Raw genomic sequence first — 21,363 nt, forward strand, 5'->3', positions numbered from 1 at the left:
GGGACCTACTGATGACTTGCTATTGGCCAACCAGAGGTTGCTTATGTTCCTCCTCCTCTTTTTTGGGGGGTGCTGGGGATGGAACCCAAGTCTTGAGTATGCCAGGCAAGTGCTCTACCACTGGGCTCCGTCCCCATTTTATTTTTGAGGCAGGGTCTTGATGAGTTGCCCAGGCTGACCTTGAGCTGGGGATCCTCCTGCCTCAGCCTCCCGGGTTGCTGGTATTAGAGGCACGAGCACCGCACCCTGTACCTGTGAAGAACGTGCTTTTTAACTACTATCTTCTGGGCCAGGGGCTGGCAAAGTAGGAGCCAGGGGCCGAATCCAGCCCACTGCCTGTTTGAGTTCTTGAATGAAAAACAATTTTTATAGACAAGGATTTGCAATTGACTTGATTATTGAGAACATGAACTTTGAACTCAATCATGCAAAATGTCTAGATCCCTAGAAGAAACTATGGTGTTAGTAGGATAGTAACATTACAAAAATATTGTACTCTGTGGAAATTTGCTTTCTCATATATAATTACGCACTTACGTAAGAATCCTGACTTTTGCCTGTTGGCCCAAAAATCCTAAGTATTTTTCTACAAAGGACCAACGAGTCCCAAAGCATCTGAAGCATTAATACCTGCCAAATTAATATGCCAGGAGGAAGAACAGCACAGCCTGTGAAATATCAATGCACACTTTTTTATTATATTAAAATCAGGCAATGGTCTGACAAGAAAAAGGCTGCTTATGGAATACTGTTAGGTTAAACTCCTTAGAACTAAGATTTCCCCCAGAAATAGATTAATGGGAACATCCATTGCTTCTCAGACTTGATAGTTGCTGCTTCAAAAGGTGATTTTACACAAAATAGTAAGAAAAAAAAAATCAGCCCTTCAGAACACCACGAATCGCCTTTATTTGTTTGCATCAGGTCTCAGCACAGTGATCCTGACCAGGAAAAGTGGGAGGTGCAGCACGTGCCGGGAGGCCAGGCCCCACCAGCGCTGGGAGCTGCTGTGCACACCAGCTCCTCCTCAGTCCCTGCTGAGCACCTGGGAGGCAGCGGCACCAAAACCAGTATCTGCGCTGGGTCCAGGTTCCTCTAGTTCCAGTTGTCAGATTCCACTCTGGGCCTGCGGGGATGGCAGGCGCGCCCCACAGGGAGCCCTGTTCACCCTTCTTCACGTCTGAGAGCCACGTCATGACAGGAAAGGGAACAGTCCACAGGGGCCCTGTGTGCTCACAGGTGTCTCCAGGAGGCCTCCTGCAGGTCTAAACAGAGGGACCCTGAGGGCTGGCAGGTTACGTCACCCTGGGGACTGCCCTGTCCACCTTACAAAGACCTGGGCCAAAGATGCATCGGCTGAGGGTGACAGCAGAGTGGCAGGACCCAGGACCCAAAGCTCATTTCCCGGGCTGGTGGAAAGTGGTCAAACGTGGTTCCAAATGTGGAGGAGGAGGTCAGAGATTTCCAACCTGACCTGATGGCTTCTGGCCAAGCCAGGGGGGAGGTGGAGAGTGCCGGGTGGTGAAGGTGGACAAGGGAGTTGAGGAGGAGGGAAAAAGCAGCACCCCTCGATCAAGGTGGGGGAGGGGGAAAGCCCTGAATTCTTCGTGAAGGCCAATTTCAAAGGGGGCGGAGGGTTACAATCTATGCTTCGGCCAAGGACAGGAGTGGAGGAGAGTGGGGCAGGACGATGGCTTGGAAGGGGCGTCACTTAAGACTTAAGAAAGTAACCAGGGTGCAAGCAAAGCACCCCACACCCAGCAGCAGTCCCCAGGGTGTGACCTGAAATCTTTGCTCTACTCTAGCAAGCCTCTGCTGGAGGGCTGTCCCAGGGCTGGCAGGGCAGGGGGGAAGAAGGCAGAGCCCCCAGGCCGAATCATCAGCAGCAAGGAGATTGTGTGACGTGTCTTTTCACAGTTGAGTTAGATGTGCCCCACCGGTCAGGATGGGAATCAATTTAAATAGACTCTCTTGATCTCAGAAGTTCAACTACACGGACAGTGGTTACACTTGACAGGATGATTTGTTATAGCACAACTTATATATTTCAAATGGACAAAAAATTAGTATCATTTACAGTATCTTAAGATAAATTGCCTTCAAATGGGAGCTTCCTTTTCAGTACTTTGAGGTCTACAAGACGCATCTAGAAAATTTACTACGGTGGAGAATGAAGACTGCTTAAATCGAATGGGGGAGGGCTGGTGGTGTTGCTTTTGATTAATTGCTGTAACACTGTCCTTCCGGAGGCTGGGGGAGTTTCATATTTTCTTTAGACATCATTAAGCGCCGCAGCTCTTGCAGAACAACTTTGATGCTATATGAATTCTGCCACTTTGCTAGCACTGATATGGCTCTTGGGTCCACCTACAAAAGGCAAACAAAACCAAATTACTCTCAGGGTCTCAAACAGCCGCATGCCCGGGCTAAGCCACAGCACGAGCTGGGGAGAATGCAATTCTTAAGCTGAACGTGCTGATCACAAAACCATACCTGACATGCAGGACACCCCCGTGCAGGGTCCCCTCCTCCAGCCACTGTTTTTCCTTTGTGTCCCAATTTGGGAGAAGGCAAGGGTAACACTGGCCCTTGGCAGGACTCCACCCTGCCCAATTTGGCTGGACAAGAATGACCTGCTGTGGGCCAGCTGTGGCCATGCCTGGGCCCTGGATGCTATGCCTGGGCAGGAGATGACAAAGATGATGCCAGGCAGCAGGAACAGCAAAGGCATGGTGGCCTGCACCCGCGCTGCAGTGGCCAGGGCCCCCCCAGAGCCAGGTCTCTCCACCCGGCACAGCGCTCCCCAGACGCCAGGTGGCCCAGACACATGAATGCTGCACCCAAAGCATGAGGCGCCTCTGACTCTTTCAAGTCCTCTGAGTCCACCAAGGACCCAGATTTGGCAGATCTTAACGTGGGCAAGAACCGGGACACGCCTTTGCCAGCAGCACATATAGGAAAGGCTGATGGGCGGCGGCGGAAGGGGACCATGCGCCAGGCCCTGGGTTCCATCCCCAGCACAAAAAAGGTCTTGGAGCATTTTGGATTTCAGATTTATGGGTGCAAATCTAAAAATCAGTTAAAAAAGCAAGGTTATTAAAAGATAAAAATATCACATCCCAGGCTTAAGGCCTGGGAGGTGGTGCTGTGGGCAAGGCCTCTGGTCTCCCGCCTCGTCTCCTCATGTGCGCGGGAACTGAGTGAACTCTCATCTTGAGTGCGCAGCAGTGCTGGCCAGGGTGAGTGTGACACGAGGGGCAGGTGGACACGGCTGGGACACAGGCACTCGGACACAACCTCCAAAGGCCCCTGGTGTTAAGTACAAAGCAATTCTCAGCCCAGAGGGACAAGTGGGGACAGAAAGCATAACTTACCACTCCATTAGAACTATTAACTCCATTCATATTAATTTTTGTTACAAATCTTACAAAGGGGGGTGCTTCTGGGTATTTAGGTCCACATTCTATTTTAAGGCTGTATATTCGGTTTTCATAAATTGTCTGGAAAGAAAGGGCACAGAGATGTCAGGCAGTTACAGACAAGGAACTCAGACAGACAGAACTCACTGAAGACCATTTATCATTTACTCCTGATGAGGAACTCAAGTGCCGTGGAAAGTCGGCAGCAACTCCTCCCTGAGTGGGAGAGTAAAGAACATTTAGGGGGGATCAAGGACGTTTCCAGTCATTGTGGCCAAGCCCTACCCGGGGGCCTGTGCTGCGCCTGTCCCTGGCACACCTGCCCTGCTCTTGGGGAATGGCTTGTGAGGGGCACTCTTCCTTCCAGAAGCTGCGCTAACTGTCCCCTCACCCCAGGCCCATCAGCCAGTGTACACCACCATGTGCAAAGCGTGACACTGGCCACGGCTCAAGGGAACTTCAGGTGAAGCACAGGCTGGGCTCAGGCCGAGGCGCTCCCCTTCCGTCACCGTGGGGCTGGGCTCTGCCTACGCAGGGTCTCCACTGGCCTGCGTCGTCCTCCCTCCGTATTTTTTCCCTTGGCAGGCACAGTGACCGAGGGACCACAGACATGCAGCGGGGGAGGCAGAGGAGGTCACAGGTCCTTTTAGAAATGCCAACTATGTCTTTGCTGAGCAGCACAGGGAAGTCCAATGTCCACACCAGGGACCTTCCCCAGTGCCTACTGGCCACCAAGGGCATCAAGACTGCTGCTGGAGCCAGCTGCCCGTCTTTCTTGCAGTGCTCCTCCTGCTGGCCTCGCCCACCACCCCCAAGACCCAGCTCAGGAGTCACCCAGTCCCTAACTCTCTGTCCTACTCTAAGCCGCACTGGTGTCCTTGTCTGAAGACCATACTGAAGGTGTGCCTCCCACTGTGAGGGCAGCCAAGTGTCCCCTCTCAGCAGTCTCGCTGTGCAAACGCTGCTCTTGTGGACAGCGACACCTAGTGGTCCTCGGGGGAAAAGAACCACAGAGGCTCTTTCTCCCTGGATTGAACCCAGGGCAGCCCGCGAGCCAGGCAAGCTCTCACCACCGAGTCACGCCCTAGCGCCCACCTGCGGCATGTTTCCCACACCTCTGAACACGTGGTGTAGACTGCTCCCGACAAAACCCGGAACGTATCTTAAGATCCAGAAGTCATTCATGTTACACCCATTAAAGCCAGCTGTGTCCCTGGGGATCCCAAACCAACAAAACCAAAGCTCTAATCTACCCACTGCCTGCCTGATCCTCTCCCCTCCTAGGAAGTGCTGCCACCATCCACCCCACTCGGTTAGTGCAGGCAAGGAACTAACAGCTATGGGGCGCAGTGGTCACACCTGTTATCCCAGTGACTTAGGAGGCTGAGGTAGGAGGATTGCAAGTTTGAGGCCAGCCTCGGGAACTTAGCAAGACCGTGTCTCAAAAAATAAGAAGGACTGGGGATGTGGCTCAGCGGTAAAGCAGCCCTGGGTTCAATCCTCAGCACCAAACAAAACTAAACAAAAAACCCCACAAAAACCCTAAGGGTCAGCCAAGTCCCTTTTCCCTAGCCCCATCATCCGAAGGCCACCACTTCCCTCTCCAAGAAACCTCCTCCACCACCAGCCCCTCACTGGACCCACCCCGGCCTCTGCTCTTCCTGCCCCCTGCATCTGCTCCCACAGGGGACAGGCTCCGCTGGCTTAAGCCCGCCACCCACGCCAGGCTGCCTCTACTGGGGCCCACTGGAGGCAGCACCACGCCTGGCCCGTGGGAGGGGACGCCGCGCTCTGCAGTCTTCATGTGTTTCCTCAAAGGAAAAAAGTTCTCTCAGAAAACGTGACTAAGGCAGGCGCAGAAGAGGGCCCGACGGACACGGCCTCCCTTTCAGTTCTGGTGGGGATGGGACTCAGGGCCCTGCACACAGCAGGCAAGGGCCCACCCTAGAGCTGCAGCCCGGCCCCTAACAGTGCTGGCAACACCAACCTGGTCACCTGCCGGCACGTCCGTCCTGCGGCTCACTTCCGGGCTCACTAATCCACAGGCTAAAATGGGGAAGGCGCAGCTGCGGGGCGGGACACTGGTCTCCAGACCACGAAGCAGAATTCTAAAATGCCCACACTCACCTGATTAACAGTGAAAGAGCTAATGGACTTCTGGCCACTGAGGCTCAAGTGGCCCTTTCACTGGAACACAGTGACCTGCCTCAGGCCCAGGGGGCGCGGACACCTGAAGGCCAGTCAGAAGCCCTCGCAAGACCTCCTCCCCAGAGATCGGGGCTCCGCCTCCTCCTCGTGTTCTGTCCCCAGGGCTCCCCAGGCCTGCTGGAGGGTTCGGTCCAGGGGAGAGCGGGCGCCTGGGGAGAGCCCCCGAACCTCGCTGGAAGGAACCTCGCTCTCGACTCCGCATTTGCTTTATGGAACACGTGACCTGGACGATTATGCCAATTAAATGTACCTAAAAGGGCTGGGGCTGCGCTCAGAGGCAGAGTGCTCGCCTAGCATGCGTGAGGCCCTGGGTTCGATCCTCAGCACCACAGAAAACTAAAATGAAGATATTGTGTCCACTTAAAATTTAAAAAAATAAATGTTTTTAAAAAAATGTACCTAAAAGATTATTTGATCATGAAACGGTGTCCATTTTGATGACATAGATCAAATGTCAAACTGCAAAGCCCACAAAGAAGGGAGGGGGGTGCAGAGCTGCGAGCCCCTCCTTGCCGTGTCCTGCGGGTGGCCGCCCACTGCACATTAGAACGCCAGGCAACTGGAGTCCACCTGCAAAGGACCAACTGCATTCTGTGACATGTCCACACACATGCAGACAGAGGCCAGGACGCAGCACATCGTGCACCACCTACAACAGTGACCGCACCTTCCTCCAAACTGGGGTCGATTTGTGCAGTCTGTTTCTTTCTTTTTTTTAAATTGGTGCATTAGGTAACAACATAATTTGGCAACCTCACTTCCTAGTTGTCCCCTCCTCCTTCCCCCTACACAGTCCACTCTACCCATCACACCACCCAGAGCCTAGGAATCATAAGCTTTTCCTGGGCCTAAGACACACCTACGTGAGTCAGCCCAGTCGGACCTCCGAAAACACCAGGCAGATCCCAAAAGTACGTGACCAGTGTTCCTCCAGTCAGGGACATCAGAACACCCGGGAAACTGCCGGAGCCCTAGGAGCTCGGGCTGTCATGACCCAGTACCATGGAGGACGAGGGACAGAGGTGGAGACCAGGAACGGAAAGTGCAGCTTCGCTGGATGACCACTGTCGACGCTGGCTCACCGGCTGTGAGGGGCTGCGCCATGCTGGCCAGCACTACAGGCTAACACGGGGGACGGGGGAAGTGTCTCGAGAACTTTCTGCACCACCTTTACTACTCTTCTGGAACCTAAAAGCATGTGAAACAAAACTTATTTTAAAATGTAAGCAGGCGCCTGGCACCTGCGGGTCATTCTAGCTACTTAGGAGACGGAGGGAGAAGAATTGCAAGTTCTAGCCGGCTGGGCCACTTACTGAGACTCTGTCTCAAAATCAAATGTAAAAAAGACTGGGAGTGTACCTTCGCAGCAGCCGCTGTGGGCCTAGCATGCAGATAGGCCTGGGTTCAATCCCTAGAGCTGCAACAAAGGAGAGAAACAACAAAGTGTGCGACATAGGAAACATAAGAGGGTACAGCAAAAATAAAACCCAAACATACAAAAAGGTCAACATTAGGTCAGCCAGCCACCTGCTGCCTTGATTCTAAATCTATATAGTTACATTCAAATTACGTTTGTATGCCTGTTGGGGAGCCAAGCCAGGGTCTTATGCATGCTACGCACACACTCCACCACGGAGCTACACCCCAGCCCTACAGATCACATTTAATGACACATGCTGTGTTAGAATGGAGGGTGGATCCTCAGAGGGACATTCTGCAGAGCCTGAGAAGACTTGCTGGGCACAGTGGTGCACACAATCTATAATCCCAGCTACACGGGAGGCTGAGGCAGGAGGATAGAAAGTTCAAGGACAGCCTCGGCAACTTAGTGAGACCCTGTCTCAAAAAAACAAAAACAAAAACAAACCCTTCATGGTAGGGCACCCGTGGGTTCCATCCCCAGTGTCTAAATAAATAAGTAGACAGATAGGATCTGAGTGGCTCAGGATGTAGACAGTAGGTAAGTGCACAGAAAGGGGCAGCAGAGACTTGCAACATTGCTGGTCAGTTACACTGGGGACAAGTGGTGGGGACAATATGGTGGTTAGGTACAAGACAGCACAATAGGTATCGAAAATAGAACTGGGGCCTGGGGAGAGGTCCCGACAGCCGGACTCGGCCTCCCCAGGAGCTGTGCCTGGTTGCTGCCTGGGGCAGGAAGGCAGGGGATGCCGTGGGCTGGACCACTGCTGACACCAGCAGGAGGGGCTGTCACTGAGGGCACAGAGGAAGGGGAGACAGGATACAGCAAGTCCCCTCGACCTCTTCCTGTCTTTCAGGCTCTCCCGTGTCGCTGCCTGGCAGAACCTTATCGGGAAGTCAGAGGAGGAGGAGGAGGAGGAGGAGGAGGAGAGTCCGCAGCGCCAGGCAGGCTCCAGAGCAGGGAGGGAGGCGGGCAGGCACCAGTGTCCCCTGCACACACTCCCTCGTCCCCCCTAGGTGGCATCCTTCTGGGGCCACAGGCCTATACTTCAGTCCTGGTGCCCTCCAAATGCCCTGCAGCCCAAGAGTAAACCCCCAGCCGTACGCAGGGGCCTGACGTGAAGTGGAGGAGGGCTGCTCCTGTCAGCGCCGCCCCCAGCTCCTGTGGGCAGCCCTCAAGGGCCAGGGTCCTCCTGCCCTACGCCCTCCTCTGCCCAGCGGGCGGTCCCGCTTTCCCACTGTGCCCTTCCAGGCCACACGAGCTGAGCAGCTCCCTACACTGACCGCCCTCGGTGGAAACAACAGCCCAGGAGTAAGAGCAGGATCTGCAAGGCTCCTTCTTGCTCCCCGAGCATCGTCCCAAGACCAAGATGTGCAAACAACCCGGGTGTCCACTAAAGGCTGAAGGGACAAGGGGGGACAGAACACCCGAATCTGCCCACAAAGACTGAAGTCCTGCCACCTGCAATAACGTGGATGAATATGGGGGACAGTGAACTAAGCTCAATAAGTCAGACACTGATCAATACTGTGCCATCTCACTAGTATGTGGAATCTAAAGCCTGAATTCACAGAAGCAGACGGTAGCATGGTGGTAGCTGCTGGGAGCTGGTATGTGGGGGAAAAGGGTCGAAGGGACCAACTATCAGTTATGCACAAATCCTGGGGATCTGACGTACAGCCTGTTTTTTACTTGACATTTGCTAAGAAAGGACGTCTTCTTTCCCTTTGCAGTGCTGTGGGCTGAACCCAGGGCCTCATGCATGGCAGGAAGCGCCCTGCCACTGCAATACACCCCAGCGCCTTTATAAAAAAACTTATTTTGAGACAGGGTCTTGCCTAGGCTGGCCTCCAATTTGTGATCCTTCTGCCTCAGCCCCCCAAGCAGCTAGGATTACAGATGTGCACCACAACGCCTGGTGAAAGCACATCTTAAAAGTCTTCACCACAAAAAAAGATACGCACACACTGCATACACACAACTGTGGTGACGGATGTGCTGATTAATTTGAACGAGGTAATCATTATAAAATGTGTATGTACCAAACCACCAAGCTGTGCAACTTGAATGTATACAACTTTTACTGTTCAATTATATTTCAAAGCTGGGGGGGAAAATCTGATACAATTTCTTGAGTGATGCAGAGAGTTAAGGAGAATGAAGTTCGCCTCCTGCGCTACATGCTCAGAATCGCTGAGACTTTTTATAACACATTCAGGTGTCAGTCACATAACTGAGAGCTGCTTAAAAAGACAGGCCAATGTGCACTGATATGGAAGATGTCCACCATCTGCTAACTTCAAGAAAAAACCTGACTGCAAAATATCATGCATAGCTGGTCTTGTTTTTCTTCAAAAGAGCAGGTAGGTATGTGTGCCCCCTGCTGAGAGCTTCACCCTGGGGGGACTGACCAAACTGGGAAGCGCTTTCATTTTCCTCCTGTGCCCTGGGAGTCATGCTCTGCCCTTCTGGACATGGGCGCAGCACTGTGGGGTGAGCATGTGCACAGACACAGCTGGGCTCTCACCTGCATTTAGGAGGCCTGAGGGTGCTTCCTATTCAGGGCCATTTCTGCCCCCATGCCAGGGACATGGGGAATTTAATTTAGCATTTTCTGAAAATATTTATGGATGTCACAATCGGGACAGGGGTGTTAATGGCACCTAGTGAGTAGAGGTCAGGGATGCTGCTAAGCATCTTGCAAGGCACAGGACAACCCCACGACAACAACAAGAATGTCCAGTGCAGCACCAGGCAGGCAGACTGTTGTGGACTAGCTACAAAGAAGACAGTCCACACCCGGTGCTGTGGACGGCCATATGTGCTAGAGCCTGCCAGAGATGGGAAGCTTCGCTTTGAGGTTCAGAGGAATTTTCCAAAAGAGGAAAACAAAAAAAAAAGTATGTGTGAGATGTGTGTGTGTGTGTGTGTGTGTGTGTGTGTGTGTGTGTGTGTGAGAGAGAGAGAGAGAGAGAGAGAGAGAGAGAGAGAGAGAGAGAGTGAGTTTGTGTGTGTCACTCACTTTCTCCCCCTGCTGGCCAAGCCGCTACTTCCTTCTGAAGAGGCCCACTCATGTCACCAGCTCCTTAAGTGTTCTTTCAAAGACATTCTGAGCGCCCAGCACTGGCACACAGACGACCTCCTACCCCCCCACCCAACTGCAGGCTACCCTATATACGGCTTGAGAACTTTTTGTCACTTAAATGCCACAGAGAGACCATTATACCTCAGCTATTGGAAGAAGGAGACATACATACTAAGTGGCATATAGTATGCTCTATTAAGGACGCTGGGAGGTCATCTCTAGTGTCTTGGTGTTACTGGCCACTGCAGGAAGTGCTGGTACACTGCCTTTCAGCACTGCAAAGGAAAAGCTGGGGAATGAATTCCTAGCAGAATTACTGGATCGCATGGTTCATGCCTTTAAAAAAGTTTTATTAGGGTGCTAGGATTGAGCCAAGGCCTTGTGCATGACAGGCAGACACCTGCCACTGAACCACACCCCCAGCCATATCTTAAAAAAAAAAAAAAAGAATTATGGTGCTGGGGATCGAGCTCCAGGCACATGCTGATCGCGTGCTCTACCTTTGGGCCACATCCTCAGCATCGTCCCCTCCATCCCCCTGCAGTGCTGGGGAATGAACCCAGGGATCCTCTTTACCACTAAGCTATGTTTCAGCCTCTTCTTTTCTTTTTTTTGATACTAGGGATTGAACCTAGGGCACTTTACCACTGAGCCCCTATCTCAGCCCTTTATTAATTTTATTTTGAGACAGGGTCTAAATTGCCCACACTGGCCTTGACTTGTGATCCTCTGCTTCAGCCTCCTTAGCAGCTGGGACAACAGGTATGTGCCCAGCCCCTGCCTTCTATTATTTTTTGGTGGTGTTTGGGATTGAACCCAGGGCCTTGTGCATACAAGGCAAGCACTCTACCCACTGAGCTATATCCCCAGCCCCTGCCTTTAAATTTTAATAGAAGACTTTCTCTTGGGTAAGACAATTAAAAAAAAAAAAGAAAAAAAAGTTGAGTTACTCAAGTTTTCTATTTAGAATCTTTAATAATTATGTTACTACGCCAACTACAGACTAAATATCATAAAACTGACTGGTTACAGGCCACATCTAGAAGCAGAGAGTTCCTTTTATGACTTTTGTTTTTAACCTTGGAGAACCAAAGGTTAATAAAATTACAGGGGTACAAAGATAGACAATAAGATAAAAGTATGGGCAAGGATGTGAGAAACGAAAACCCCAAGCCTGCTAGGAGGGATGGAGAGCGGCACAGCAGTTCCGGCAAACTTCCTCAAAACGTGAGACACCACTGCCACCTGACCAGCCATTCTACCCCTAGGCTCATCCCCAGGAGAACTGAGAATCCATGTCCACACAGATGCTCCCACCATCATTACACAGCTCCAGGAACCAAGTCAAATGGCAATCAACTAATGAACGGATAAATAAAATATGGTGTATCCGTACAATAAAATATTCCGTCATAAAAGGAGCTAAGTACTGAGAGACACTGTAACAGGCCAATGGAGCCAGACCCAGAAGATGACACATGGTGTCCACCAATAGGCAATGTCCAGAAGAGGCAGATTCGTAGAACTCGAAAGTAGTTTAATGTCTGTCAAGGTTTCAAAGTAGGGAGTAGTGAGTGACTGCTGATAAGTAGGGGGTTTCTTTTTGGGGTGATGAAAATAGTGACATTTGCACAACTAATGTGATAAAAAACATTGAATTATACACTTTAACAGGGTGAATTCTATAATATAGGAATTTATACCTCAATAAACCTTTTTACCAAATAGATATATGGAAAGCATCTGGCATTCTATAGCTACTTACTAAAACTTATTCCCCTTTGGAAAGAGATAAATTGAAACTCAGGGTAACCCAAGCTGCTCTAGGTGGAATAGAATATTCCCAGTAGAACTTACCGACTGTCCCTAACCCTCATACTAGGATTTAACCTAGGGACACTCTACAACTGAGCCACACATACCCCCAGTCCTTTATATCGCTAATTTTGAGACATAGTCTGGTAAGTTGCTGAGCCTGGCCTTGAATTGTGATCCTCTTGCTTCAGCCTCCTGAGCCGCTGGGATTAAAGGCATGTGCTACCACGCCTGGCTTGTTTTTTTTTTTTGTTTGTTAAGTATGTTAATTCAGTGGTATTCAGTGGACTTATTTCTGGGAACTATAAATGAGGGAACTGGTTGAACAAATCCACTGAACAACTATCCCATTCTGAGTCATTTCCAGGTCCTCTGGGAATAAGGACAAGGAAGAAGGGTCTCATCCTCAACAATCCTAAACCTTTCTTAAGAGAAGAAATGCAGAGAAGAAGCCAAAAGCGTATAGTGAACTTTCAGAGACAGCAAAGAAAATCATCTCAGTGGAAAACAAGACTTTTTCATAGGAAAAAGAGACGAATAAGCACATTATCAAATGTACACACCCTACAAAACTCAGGGTCACAAAAATGACTCAAAAAGCAACATGAAGTGCCTTTTTAGGTGCTGAGCACCACGAGTGCCAACGGTCAGGATGAAAGTCAGTGCGCCCCAACAGTGAGCTGGGCTCTTGCCTGCTCCGGCTGGGCCTCGTCCCGCATCCTTCCACACCACAGTGCAAACTCAGAGCCTGTGGGCAGTTAAGAGGAGGCGTGGATGGTGTCATCCTTAAGCACATTCAGCCAAATCTCCCACAGCCTGTCTGAAACGAGTGTCATGTTAACAGGAACCTGGTTCTTGACGTCTATGTCAAGTCACTATGGTCGTGAGCACTCTGGGTGATTCTATACTGGTAACAAATGAACTCTCAAAACATAAACACGGGGAACAATGTGGCAGGTGGTCACTGAGGAGCACAAGCTCCAGTCACACAGACGTGGCCGAGCAGCTATGTGACTTTGGGCAAGTGACTTCAATGCCCTGGTCTGTCTCCCCAACTGTGAGGTGGAGTGCGATCACACACAGGAGAGCCACGCGGCAGCTCCCATCACAGAGCTGGAAGGTCACCTTCCCCACCCTCTTGACTCGGCCCTTCTTGGCAAAGGTCTCTGGACCTATCAATGCCTGGAACAGAGCACAGAGGACAGACAGAAGCCAGACCTTTGCTGAATGGCCCCTCGGATTGGGACCCAGGTACAGCAGACCTGGGAAACCAGGAGGCGAAACCACAGCTGTGTGGGCTTTCCCGAATTCCTCTGGGACCGGCCTCGGGGCTGCTGGCTAGACCTGGAGTTGGGTTCTTTGATAGCTTGCTCTGAGGGACATCCAAGGGTTCAAAGATCTCAACTCACTGATACGTGACATGTAAATTCACACTGAGTCTCAACGGGTTTTTGCTTACCATTTAGAGGGATTAAACAGCATCAGAGGAGGTTCACATATATAAACTGAAACTGGTCAAAAAAGAATAGCCACATTTCAGAAAGTATACCATGGGTGAGCTTTTTTTCCGCGATAAGGCTAGTGTATTTTTAAAAGGAGGCACAGTGAGTTTAAGACATTGACATTTATAGCCGTAGCTCGACGCTTACTCTTGGAGGCCCAATTATCATCCCTGTCCATCTCGTAAGTGTCATGTCTTCGTCATCTTCTAGACCCCAGCTAACTGTGCCATCTCCTACTCCTTTCTGGCCTTCTTCGAGTTCTTCCAACAGTCGGAAATTGCGAGGGACTTTTACTCCTAAAATAAATGGAAAGAAATTCAAGATACTAGCAACTACAGGGGACTGCGAGCCCAGAGCCGGCTCTTGTTACACTACCTGGCGATGGGGATGCCAACATGCAAACAGCTCCTGATGGCTGTCCCGCCTCAGACGAGCCACTTACAACAACTAGCACGACCAGAGGGAAGGAGCTCGTGTTCTGTGACAGGTGACATGATCGGGGCTGGATAACCAAACTTAGACACCCCAACCCCAGCCATCTGACACACTTCATCAACTTTTACATGTCCAAGTGTTGATCCAGTGGGTCACGAGAGTGTGATGAAAACCACCCACACCAAGTGCCCACCAAAGTATCCTGTTGGAGACGGGCTATGTCTTTGGTTTTGCTCTCATGACATCTCTCTTCTGTTCCCTTTCTTTTTTTGGTACTGGGGACTGAACCCAGGGTGCTTTACCACTGAGCGACCCCCAGCCTCTCCACTTTTGCTTGGTGGTAGTGTTTCTTCACTAAGTTGCCCAGGTTGGTCTTGAACTTAGCCTTGAGCCACTGGGTCCCAGTGTGTGGCACTAGGCCTGGACTGAACACCTACTCCTGAGGCAAAGGGTATGCTCACCTGTTGGAATGACTCTCAAGTGACATTAGGAGGAAAAGCAGCCATGGACAGATCAAATAAAAATGGTGTTTACTTAATCAACCAAGAGCCAGCGAAGGTGCCATGGCTAAGATGTTCCATTGCCAGCTGCTCTCATTAGCTGCTCTCCTGACTGGTGAGAATGTGGAAGGTGGCAGCCGGTTCTCTAATTTACCTGCTTTCCAAAAACCCCAAGTCTCAGCTAGGAGCTCAGGAGAGCAACACTCCGGCATCAGGCCACAGGACCTAAGTCCACACAGGCCTGAGCCATGCTTAGGTGTCCTCCAGAAAAGACCCTGGGCCCCGGGGCCTTCAGGGTGGGCGTGGGAGGGGGGGACGCCAACCTTCTTCCTGGCTTGGGCATGGAGCCTCTCTACTAGGGCTCCCCCAACCTCTTCTGCTGGCCTCCACCCTCCCCCATCTTCTCTGGCATTTGCAATATTTTTTTTTTGGGCGGAGTGAAGTTCAGAATCCAGACAAATTACAAGCTGCCTATGCCTTGAATGCTGGTTCTCCATCTGGTCAGACTCTCAGTAGAACTTACCACGTAACTGTGAAGAGAGGCCCAGAGGAGGGACCCAAGACTATGAGAGGTCCCCCAGTATACATCAGCCTTTCCCTAAGAGTAGGACACAGGCCAGTATTAATCCAACCAGAGTACGTATCTGACCCCCATGTGTGTCAGACGCTCCTCCAGGCCCTGGGCAACAGGCAGTGACAGAACAGCGCTGCCTGCTCTCGTGGAGTTCCACTCGGTGAGGCCCACGGCTGCCCAGACGAACGGGAGACGAAAGGGAGCCGAGGGTACGGGAGAGCCTGGTGTTCTGCAGCAAGTGATGGAGGGCAGGGCTAAGCTTTAAATTACTGTCACCAGGTGGCATGACTGAAGGAGGCGAGGGACTGACTGTGACCTAAGGATGCTGAGGGTGGGCCTCGAGGCAGAAGGAAGAGCAAGCAAAGAAGGAGGCGTGGACAGAAGAGCAGGGAGGGAGGCAGAGCAGGAGAGGATGGATGGACGGGCCGGACCCGAGTAAAGACCGCAGGCAGGAAGCTCCTGTGACTGCCCGGTAGAGGCCTCAGCCACCTGTTGAGGTGACAGCTGTGACGGAGGCTGGGTGCAGAGGTCTGAGCTGACACTCTGCTGTCTGGGGCTGTGAAGTGTGAGGCGCAGCAACTACAGCTCCCAGGGTTAGTCTGAGCAACTGGAAGGACAGAGCCGCAATGGCACATTGGATGACGCTAGGTGTGACCAAAGCTTCATTTACAGTAATGCGTTTTTCTTGTTTTGTTTTGGATACTGGGGATTGAGCCCAAGGGCGCTTAACCACGGAGCCACATCCCCAGACAATTTTTAAAATATTCTATTTAGAGACAGGGTCTCACTAAGGTGCTTAGAGCCTCACTAAGTTGCTGAGGCTGGCTTTGAGCTTTCTATCCTCCTGCCTCAGCCTCCCGCGACACCGGGATTACAGGCGTGCACACGCTCAGTAATACATTTTTAAGAATAACTTATTCAGAGGCTGGGGGTGTAGCCGAGGTACAGCTCTGGTCTAGTGTTGTGAGACTGAGATCCTGGGTTCCATCCCCGTTACTGGGGGGGTGGGGGGGAACAAAAAGAAAGAAAAACTTATTTACGACAAATAATAGTATCTTAACCTCCCATTTACAACAATGGTAAATTATTCCTTTTGTTTGTTTTTTGGTACAAAGATTGAATCCGGGGGTGTTTAACAATTGAGCCATACCCCAGCCTTTTTTTCTATTTTTATTGTGAGGCAGGGTCTTGCTAAATTGCTGAGGCTGGCCTTGAACTTGTGATCCTCCTGCTACAGCCTCCCAAGCCACTGGGATTACAGGTATACGGCGTTGCATTTGGCTAAATTATTGCTTTTAAAATAAATATAAGTAGTCAGCTGACTGAAAAATAATTATGGACTATCACATATAGTACTTGAAGGGAAACAGCAAAAACCATACTTGAACCGCTGGCTAGAAGAACACTGGCATTTTTCATTCATCTGCAGTATGGCTGAGTGGATTATTCAGCTATGTGGAATTAAGTCCCCTCTCAAAGACATAAAATTGAAATGTTTGTGACATTATAGGCACAAAGCTAGACAATATTATTAATTTTACTCAACAAAGTTAAATAATCCTAATTTAGCTAAGAAAAAAAAAATCAGCGTGCATTTCTACTTTTACTACCGGTAACTTATAAGCCTACCCCAATAAAAATGAAAGCCAAGAGAACACTGGAGCAATTGCTAGGAAGGCTACTGAGTATCTGAGGTTCTTGTATACGGACAGTGTTGTGGAGGCCTGGGGTCCAGCTAATTGCAGGGTGCCTGCCTAGTGTGTGAGAGGCCCTGGGTTCTATCCCCACACGGCCTCTCCCCACATCCACTAAATAGTATATAAAAAAAAAAAGTGATCATATGAAAACGAGGCTCTTGGGAAGGACCCCACCCTATCTAAGACCCAGAAAAAAGCACCAGGGATAAGTATATACAGAGGGAAGATCATGTGAGGACTCCACAAGAAGGTGGCCATCTACAAGCCAAAGGGAGAGGCCTCGGGAGAAAGCAGCCTGCTCACAACCGGATCTTGGACTTCCAGCCTAGAGCCAGGAGGAGTAAATTTGTTGTTTAAGCCACCCAACAGGTGGCATTTTGTTATGGAAGACCTAGCAAACCAACACAGAAGGTAAGAGACATCTCAAGAAGCTTAAGAACACTGAAGGACACAGACTAAGATGTTACAATGGTTGTGTGGGCAAGGATTATGGGTGATTTTCCTCGTAAACCAGAATTTCCTGATTTCTTTTTTTGTAATATTTTTTTAGTTTTAGATGGACACCCTACCTTTATTTTATTTGTTTATTTTGTATGTGGTGCCGGGGATCGAACCCAGTGCCTCACACGTGCTAGGCAAGTGCTCTGCCACTGAGCCACAGCCCTGGCCCCTGATTTCTTTTTCTTCTTTTTTGAGAGAGACAGGGTCTTGCTATGTTGCCCAGGTTGGCCTTGAACTCTTGGGCTTACGAAATCGCCTGACTCACAGGCAGGCACCTAGCTGGAACTACTGGCAGGCACCAGGTTCTGATTTCTTCTACTATAACAAAGCAAAATGAAAAAAAAAAAAAAAAAAAAAAAAAGGAATTAAGCCACCTGTGCTGTGCTTCAGACAAGGTCCCTACCTTGGGGCCTTTGCAGTTGTCTTCTCTCCTAGAAGACTCTTCCTTCTAGATAACCGTAAGCCATGTCCCCTTCAGTTACATGACCCCTGACCTCAATAATAGGTTCCTTTCTGTGTCAGGTATTTAAAAGCCAGGAAGGACTGTTTCTAGTAGTGCTATCCATCTTGTAGACTTCAGCAGAGAACAGCCTATGTATGGCTCAAGTGATACCTTCTCCTCTAACAAGCAGACCTCACTGAGAAGTTCTGACATCTGAATATCACAAGATCACTGCTATTAGTTTCAAAATAGATGATGAATTCAAGTTCACCTTTTTTCAGATGTTTAATTTGAATTTGTGAAGTAGGACAAATATTATTTTGGTAATTAATACTATACTTTCAATACACATTTCTATTGAATTAAATATACAATTACTTTAAAAAATAGACAATATTATTAATTTTGTGCAAAACCCCCGTATACAATTGAGCCAAAGAAATTTGGAGGTCAGCTGGTGTGGTGATGCACGCCTGTAATCCCAGCAACTCAGGAGGCTGAGGTAGGAGGATCAAGTTCAAAGCCAGCCTCAGCAACTTAGCGAGACCCTGTCTCTAAATAAAATATTAAAAGGTCTAGGGTTAGGACCCTGGGTTTGATCCTCAGTACCAAAAGAAAAATAGGAAAGAAATATGGAGGTCAGTTCAATGTATTTTAAGTCAGCACTTGGTAAAGTAACTAAGAATCATGGAGGCCAAAGTAAGCTTTCTGTTTTCACTGCAATCCTGGAATCATGGAACAATTCAAACCAGATGACTTTCAAGGTGCTGGGGATCAAGCTAGGCAAGTGCTCTACATGCCTTAGTCCAGCAATTTTCAAGTTGCAGAAGAGGCATCATAAACAGCTTAATAAAGGAAAAACTTTGTATTGGTCAGTATCTATTAGGCAATGTAGAAATATTTCAAGTAGGAGTTGAAATAGACACATAAATATCAGAATAACTACACTATATACTAAGTAATGATGATACACATTTATTCAATTTGAATAGTGCTCTCAAACTTGTCTCCAGACCCCTTCACATCCTTAAAATCTAACAAGGACTTTTCTTGGTTTATGTGGGTTTTACAGCTACTGATATTTGTCAAATTAGGAATTACGACTGAGAAATTTTTTAAACGTTTTTTCAATTAAAATTGCAACAAATGGGGCTGGGGCTGTAGCTCAGGGGTAGAGCACTTGCCTCACATGTGTGAGGTGCTGAGTTTGTTCTTCAGCACCACAGAAAAATAAAAAAATAAAGATTAAAAAAGGGGGGCAACAAATGAGCATGTTAAGGTAAATAATATATAATGAAATAACTATTTCCCAAAGAACAAGAGGGGGTGGTGAGAGGAACGGCGTGGCTCCGTAACCTTCTTCACTATCTGGCTCAAAACCGGAGTGCCAAGACTGGAGGGAAGTTGGAGAGCAGGTGTCCTGCTCAAATTGGACAGTCACTCCTGGGTCTGGACAAGCCCACGGGCCTCACTCTGTTCATGGAGCACCATTTTGCACCTAATTGGGCTCAAAAACTCCCCTGGGCAGAGCTGGGCGCGGCTCAGGGGTGGAGTGCTGGCCTAGACCTCCTTGAGCTCAAACGTCCCACACTCAGCTCAGGCAGAACCTGGCACTGGCACTTTAGGTAAATCTAACCCTTTAGGTGAATCTTTTTTTTTTTAATTGGTTGTTCACAACATTACAAAGCTCTTGACATATCATATTTCATACATTAGATTGAAGTGGGTTATGAACTCCCATTTTTACCCCAAATACAGATTGCAGAATCACATCGGTTACACGTCCACACATCCACATTTTTACATATTGCCGTATTAGTAACTGTTGTATTCTGCTGCCTTTCCTATCCTCTACTATCCCCCATCCCCTCCCCTCCCATCTTCTCTTTCCACCCCGTCTACTGTAATTCATTTCTCTTCCTTGTTTTTTTTCCCCTTTCCCTTCACATCCTCTTATATGTAATTTTGTATAACAATGAGGGTCTCCTTCCATTTCCATGCAATTTCCCTTCTCTCTCCCTTTCCCTCCCACCTCTCATCCCTGTTTAATATTTTTCTCATGCTCTTCCTCCCTGCTCTGTTTTTAGTTGCTCTCCTTATATCAAAGACGACATTTGGCATTTGTTTTTTAGGGATTGGCTAGCTTCACTTAGCATAATCTGTTCTAATGCCATCCATTTCCCTGCAAATTCCACGATTTTGTCATTTTTTAGTGCCGAGTAATACTCCATTGTGTATAAATGCCACATTTTTTAATCCATTCATCTATTGAAGGGCATCTGGGTTGGTTCCATAGTCTAGCTATTGTGAATTGTGCTGCTATGAACACCGATGTAGCAGTATCCCTATAGTACGCCTTTTTTTTTTTAAGAGAGAGTGAGAGAGAGGGGGGGACAAAGAGAGAGAGAGAGAGAGAGAATTTTAATATTTATTTATTTTTTCTTAGTTCTCGGCGGACACAACATCTTTGTTGGTATGTGGTGCTGAGGATCGAACCCGGGTCGCACGCATGCCAGGCGAGCGCGCTACCGCTTGAGCCACATCCCCAGCCCCTATAGTACGCTCTTTTAAGGTCTTCAGGAAATAGTCCGAGAAGGGCAATAGCTGGGTCAAATGGTGGTTCCATTCCCAGCCCTTTAGGTGAATCTTGAAGAACCCGTCCACAAACCAGAAAGCTCCTGTAAAGAAGGCTCTTAGTTCATTTTTTAAGCCATCAACTTTAATTTTAACTCAAAAATTAAAAGCAAAGTTTGGGGAAGAGTAAGGCAGAAATCAGAAATTACTGCACTCTCCCAGTAAAAACACAACGCTCCTGGTCAAGGGACCACAGTGGCTTATCGTGTTCAGCATGTGTCAAATTGGACACTACATTTACAAGCCAAAAAACAAACAAACAAAAAACCCTACACCTTCAAGGACTGCAAATTTGGGCTTTTCACCTGCCCCAACAACAACAACAACAACAAGCTGCCTTATACATAAATTATCAGTAACAGGGCTGGGGCTGGGGCTCAGTGGCAGAGCGCTTGCCTAGCATGTCTGGGGCACTGGGTTGGAGCCTCAGCACCACATAAAAATAAGTAAAATAAAGATTGCGTCTGTCTACAACTAAAAAAACTTTTAAAATTATCAGTAACAGGGCTGGGGATGTGGCTCAAGCGGTAGCGCGCTCGCCTGGCATGCGTGTGGCCCGGGTTCGATCCTCAGCACCACATACCAACAAAGATGTTGTGTCTGCCGAGAACTAAAAAATAAATATTAAAATTCTCTCTCTCTCTTTAAAAAAAATAAAATAAAATTATCAGTAACATACATGCATGTACACCTTCTTTCAGTATGATAATCACACCAGTCCTTCCAAGGCTCCGCACCAGGCAACGCAAGGCTAAGAAGAAATAAAAACCGGAGCCTCCCTGCAGCACACCACGTCTCAGTGGAGACCACACACACACACACACACACACACACACACACACACACACACACAAGTGCAGCCCGCCACGGGACTGTTCCTCAGCTTCTCAGGGCTCCCACACGACTGTGGGATTCACTGAGCTGAAGAGGCTGGGCAATGTCACCAAACGACTGGACTTTTGGGTAACTGGTGGGGAGCTGCACCAGAGAAAAGGCACAGCAGGGCTCCAGGTGATGCTCAGGACAGGCTGGGAGGCCAAGGCCAGCCTGGGGCGGCTACTGCTAAGGTTTCAGGATATAAAGTCAGAAGCATTTGCTTAAAGCCAATTCTGTGCCTGGCGCGATGGT

At 49.1% G+C, this 21,363-nt stretch overlaps 1 protein-coding gene across 5 annotated transcripts in view; it reads right to left on the reverse strand.

Annotated features, from left to right (window-relative positions):
- Positions 1 to 885: 885 nt before the first annotated feature.
- The window catches only part of UBE2V1 (ubiquitin conjugating enzyme E2 V1), a 31,300-nt gene continuing 10,822 nt past the window's right edge, over positions 886 to 21,363 (reverse strand). For 3 of the 5 annotated variants that reach the window (XM_081289552.1, XM_081289553.1, XM_081289554.1), the window contains 3 exons: positions 13,600 to 13,748; positions 3,375 to 3,500; positions 886 to 2,367 (listed from right to left, as the gene is read on the reverse strand). In XM_081289552.1, the coding sequence (XP_081145678.1) occupies positions 2,221 to 2,367; positions 3,375 to 3,500; positions 13,600 to 13,748 (422 nt within the window). In that variant the 3' untranslated portion in view covers positions 886 to 2,220. Of the gene's footprint in view, positions 2,368 to 3,374; positions 3,501 to 13,409; positions 13,468 to 13,599; positions 13,749 to 21,363 lie in introns of those variants that run through there. The other 2 variants (XM_081289556.1, XM_081289555.1) reach the window with 2 other exon arrangements.

This window comes from Spermophilus citellus (genome assembly GCF_964194105.1).
Source record: "Spermophilus citellus genome assembly, chromosome: 4".
Taxonomy (NCBI): Eukaryota; Metazoa; Chordata; class Mammalia; order Rodentia; family Sciuridae; genus Spermophilus; species Spermophilus citellus.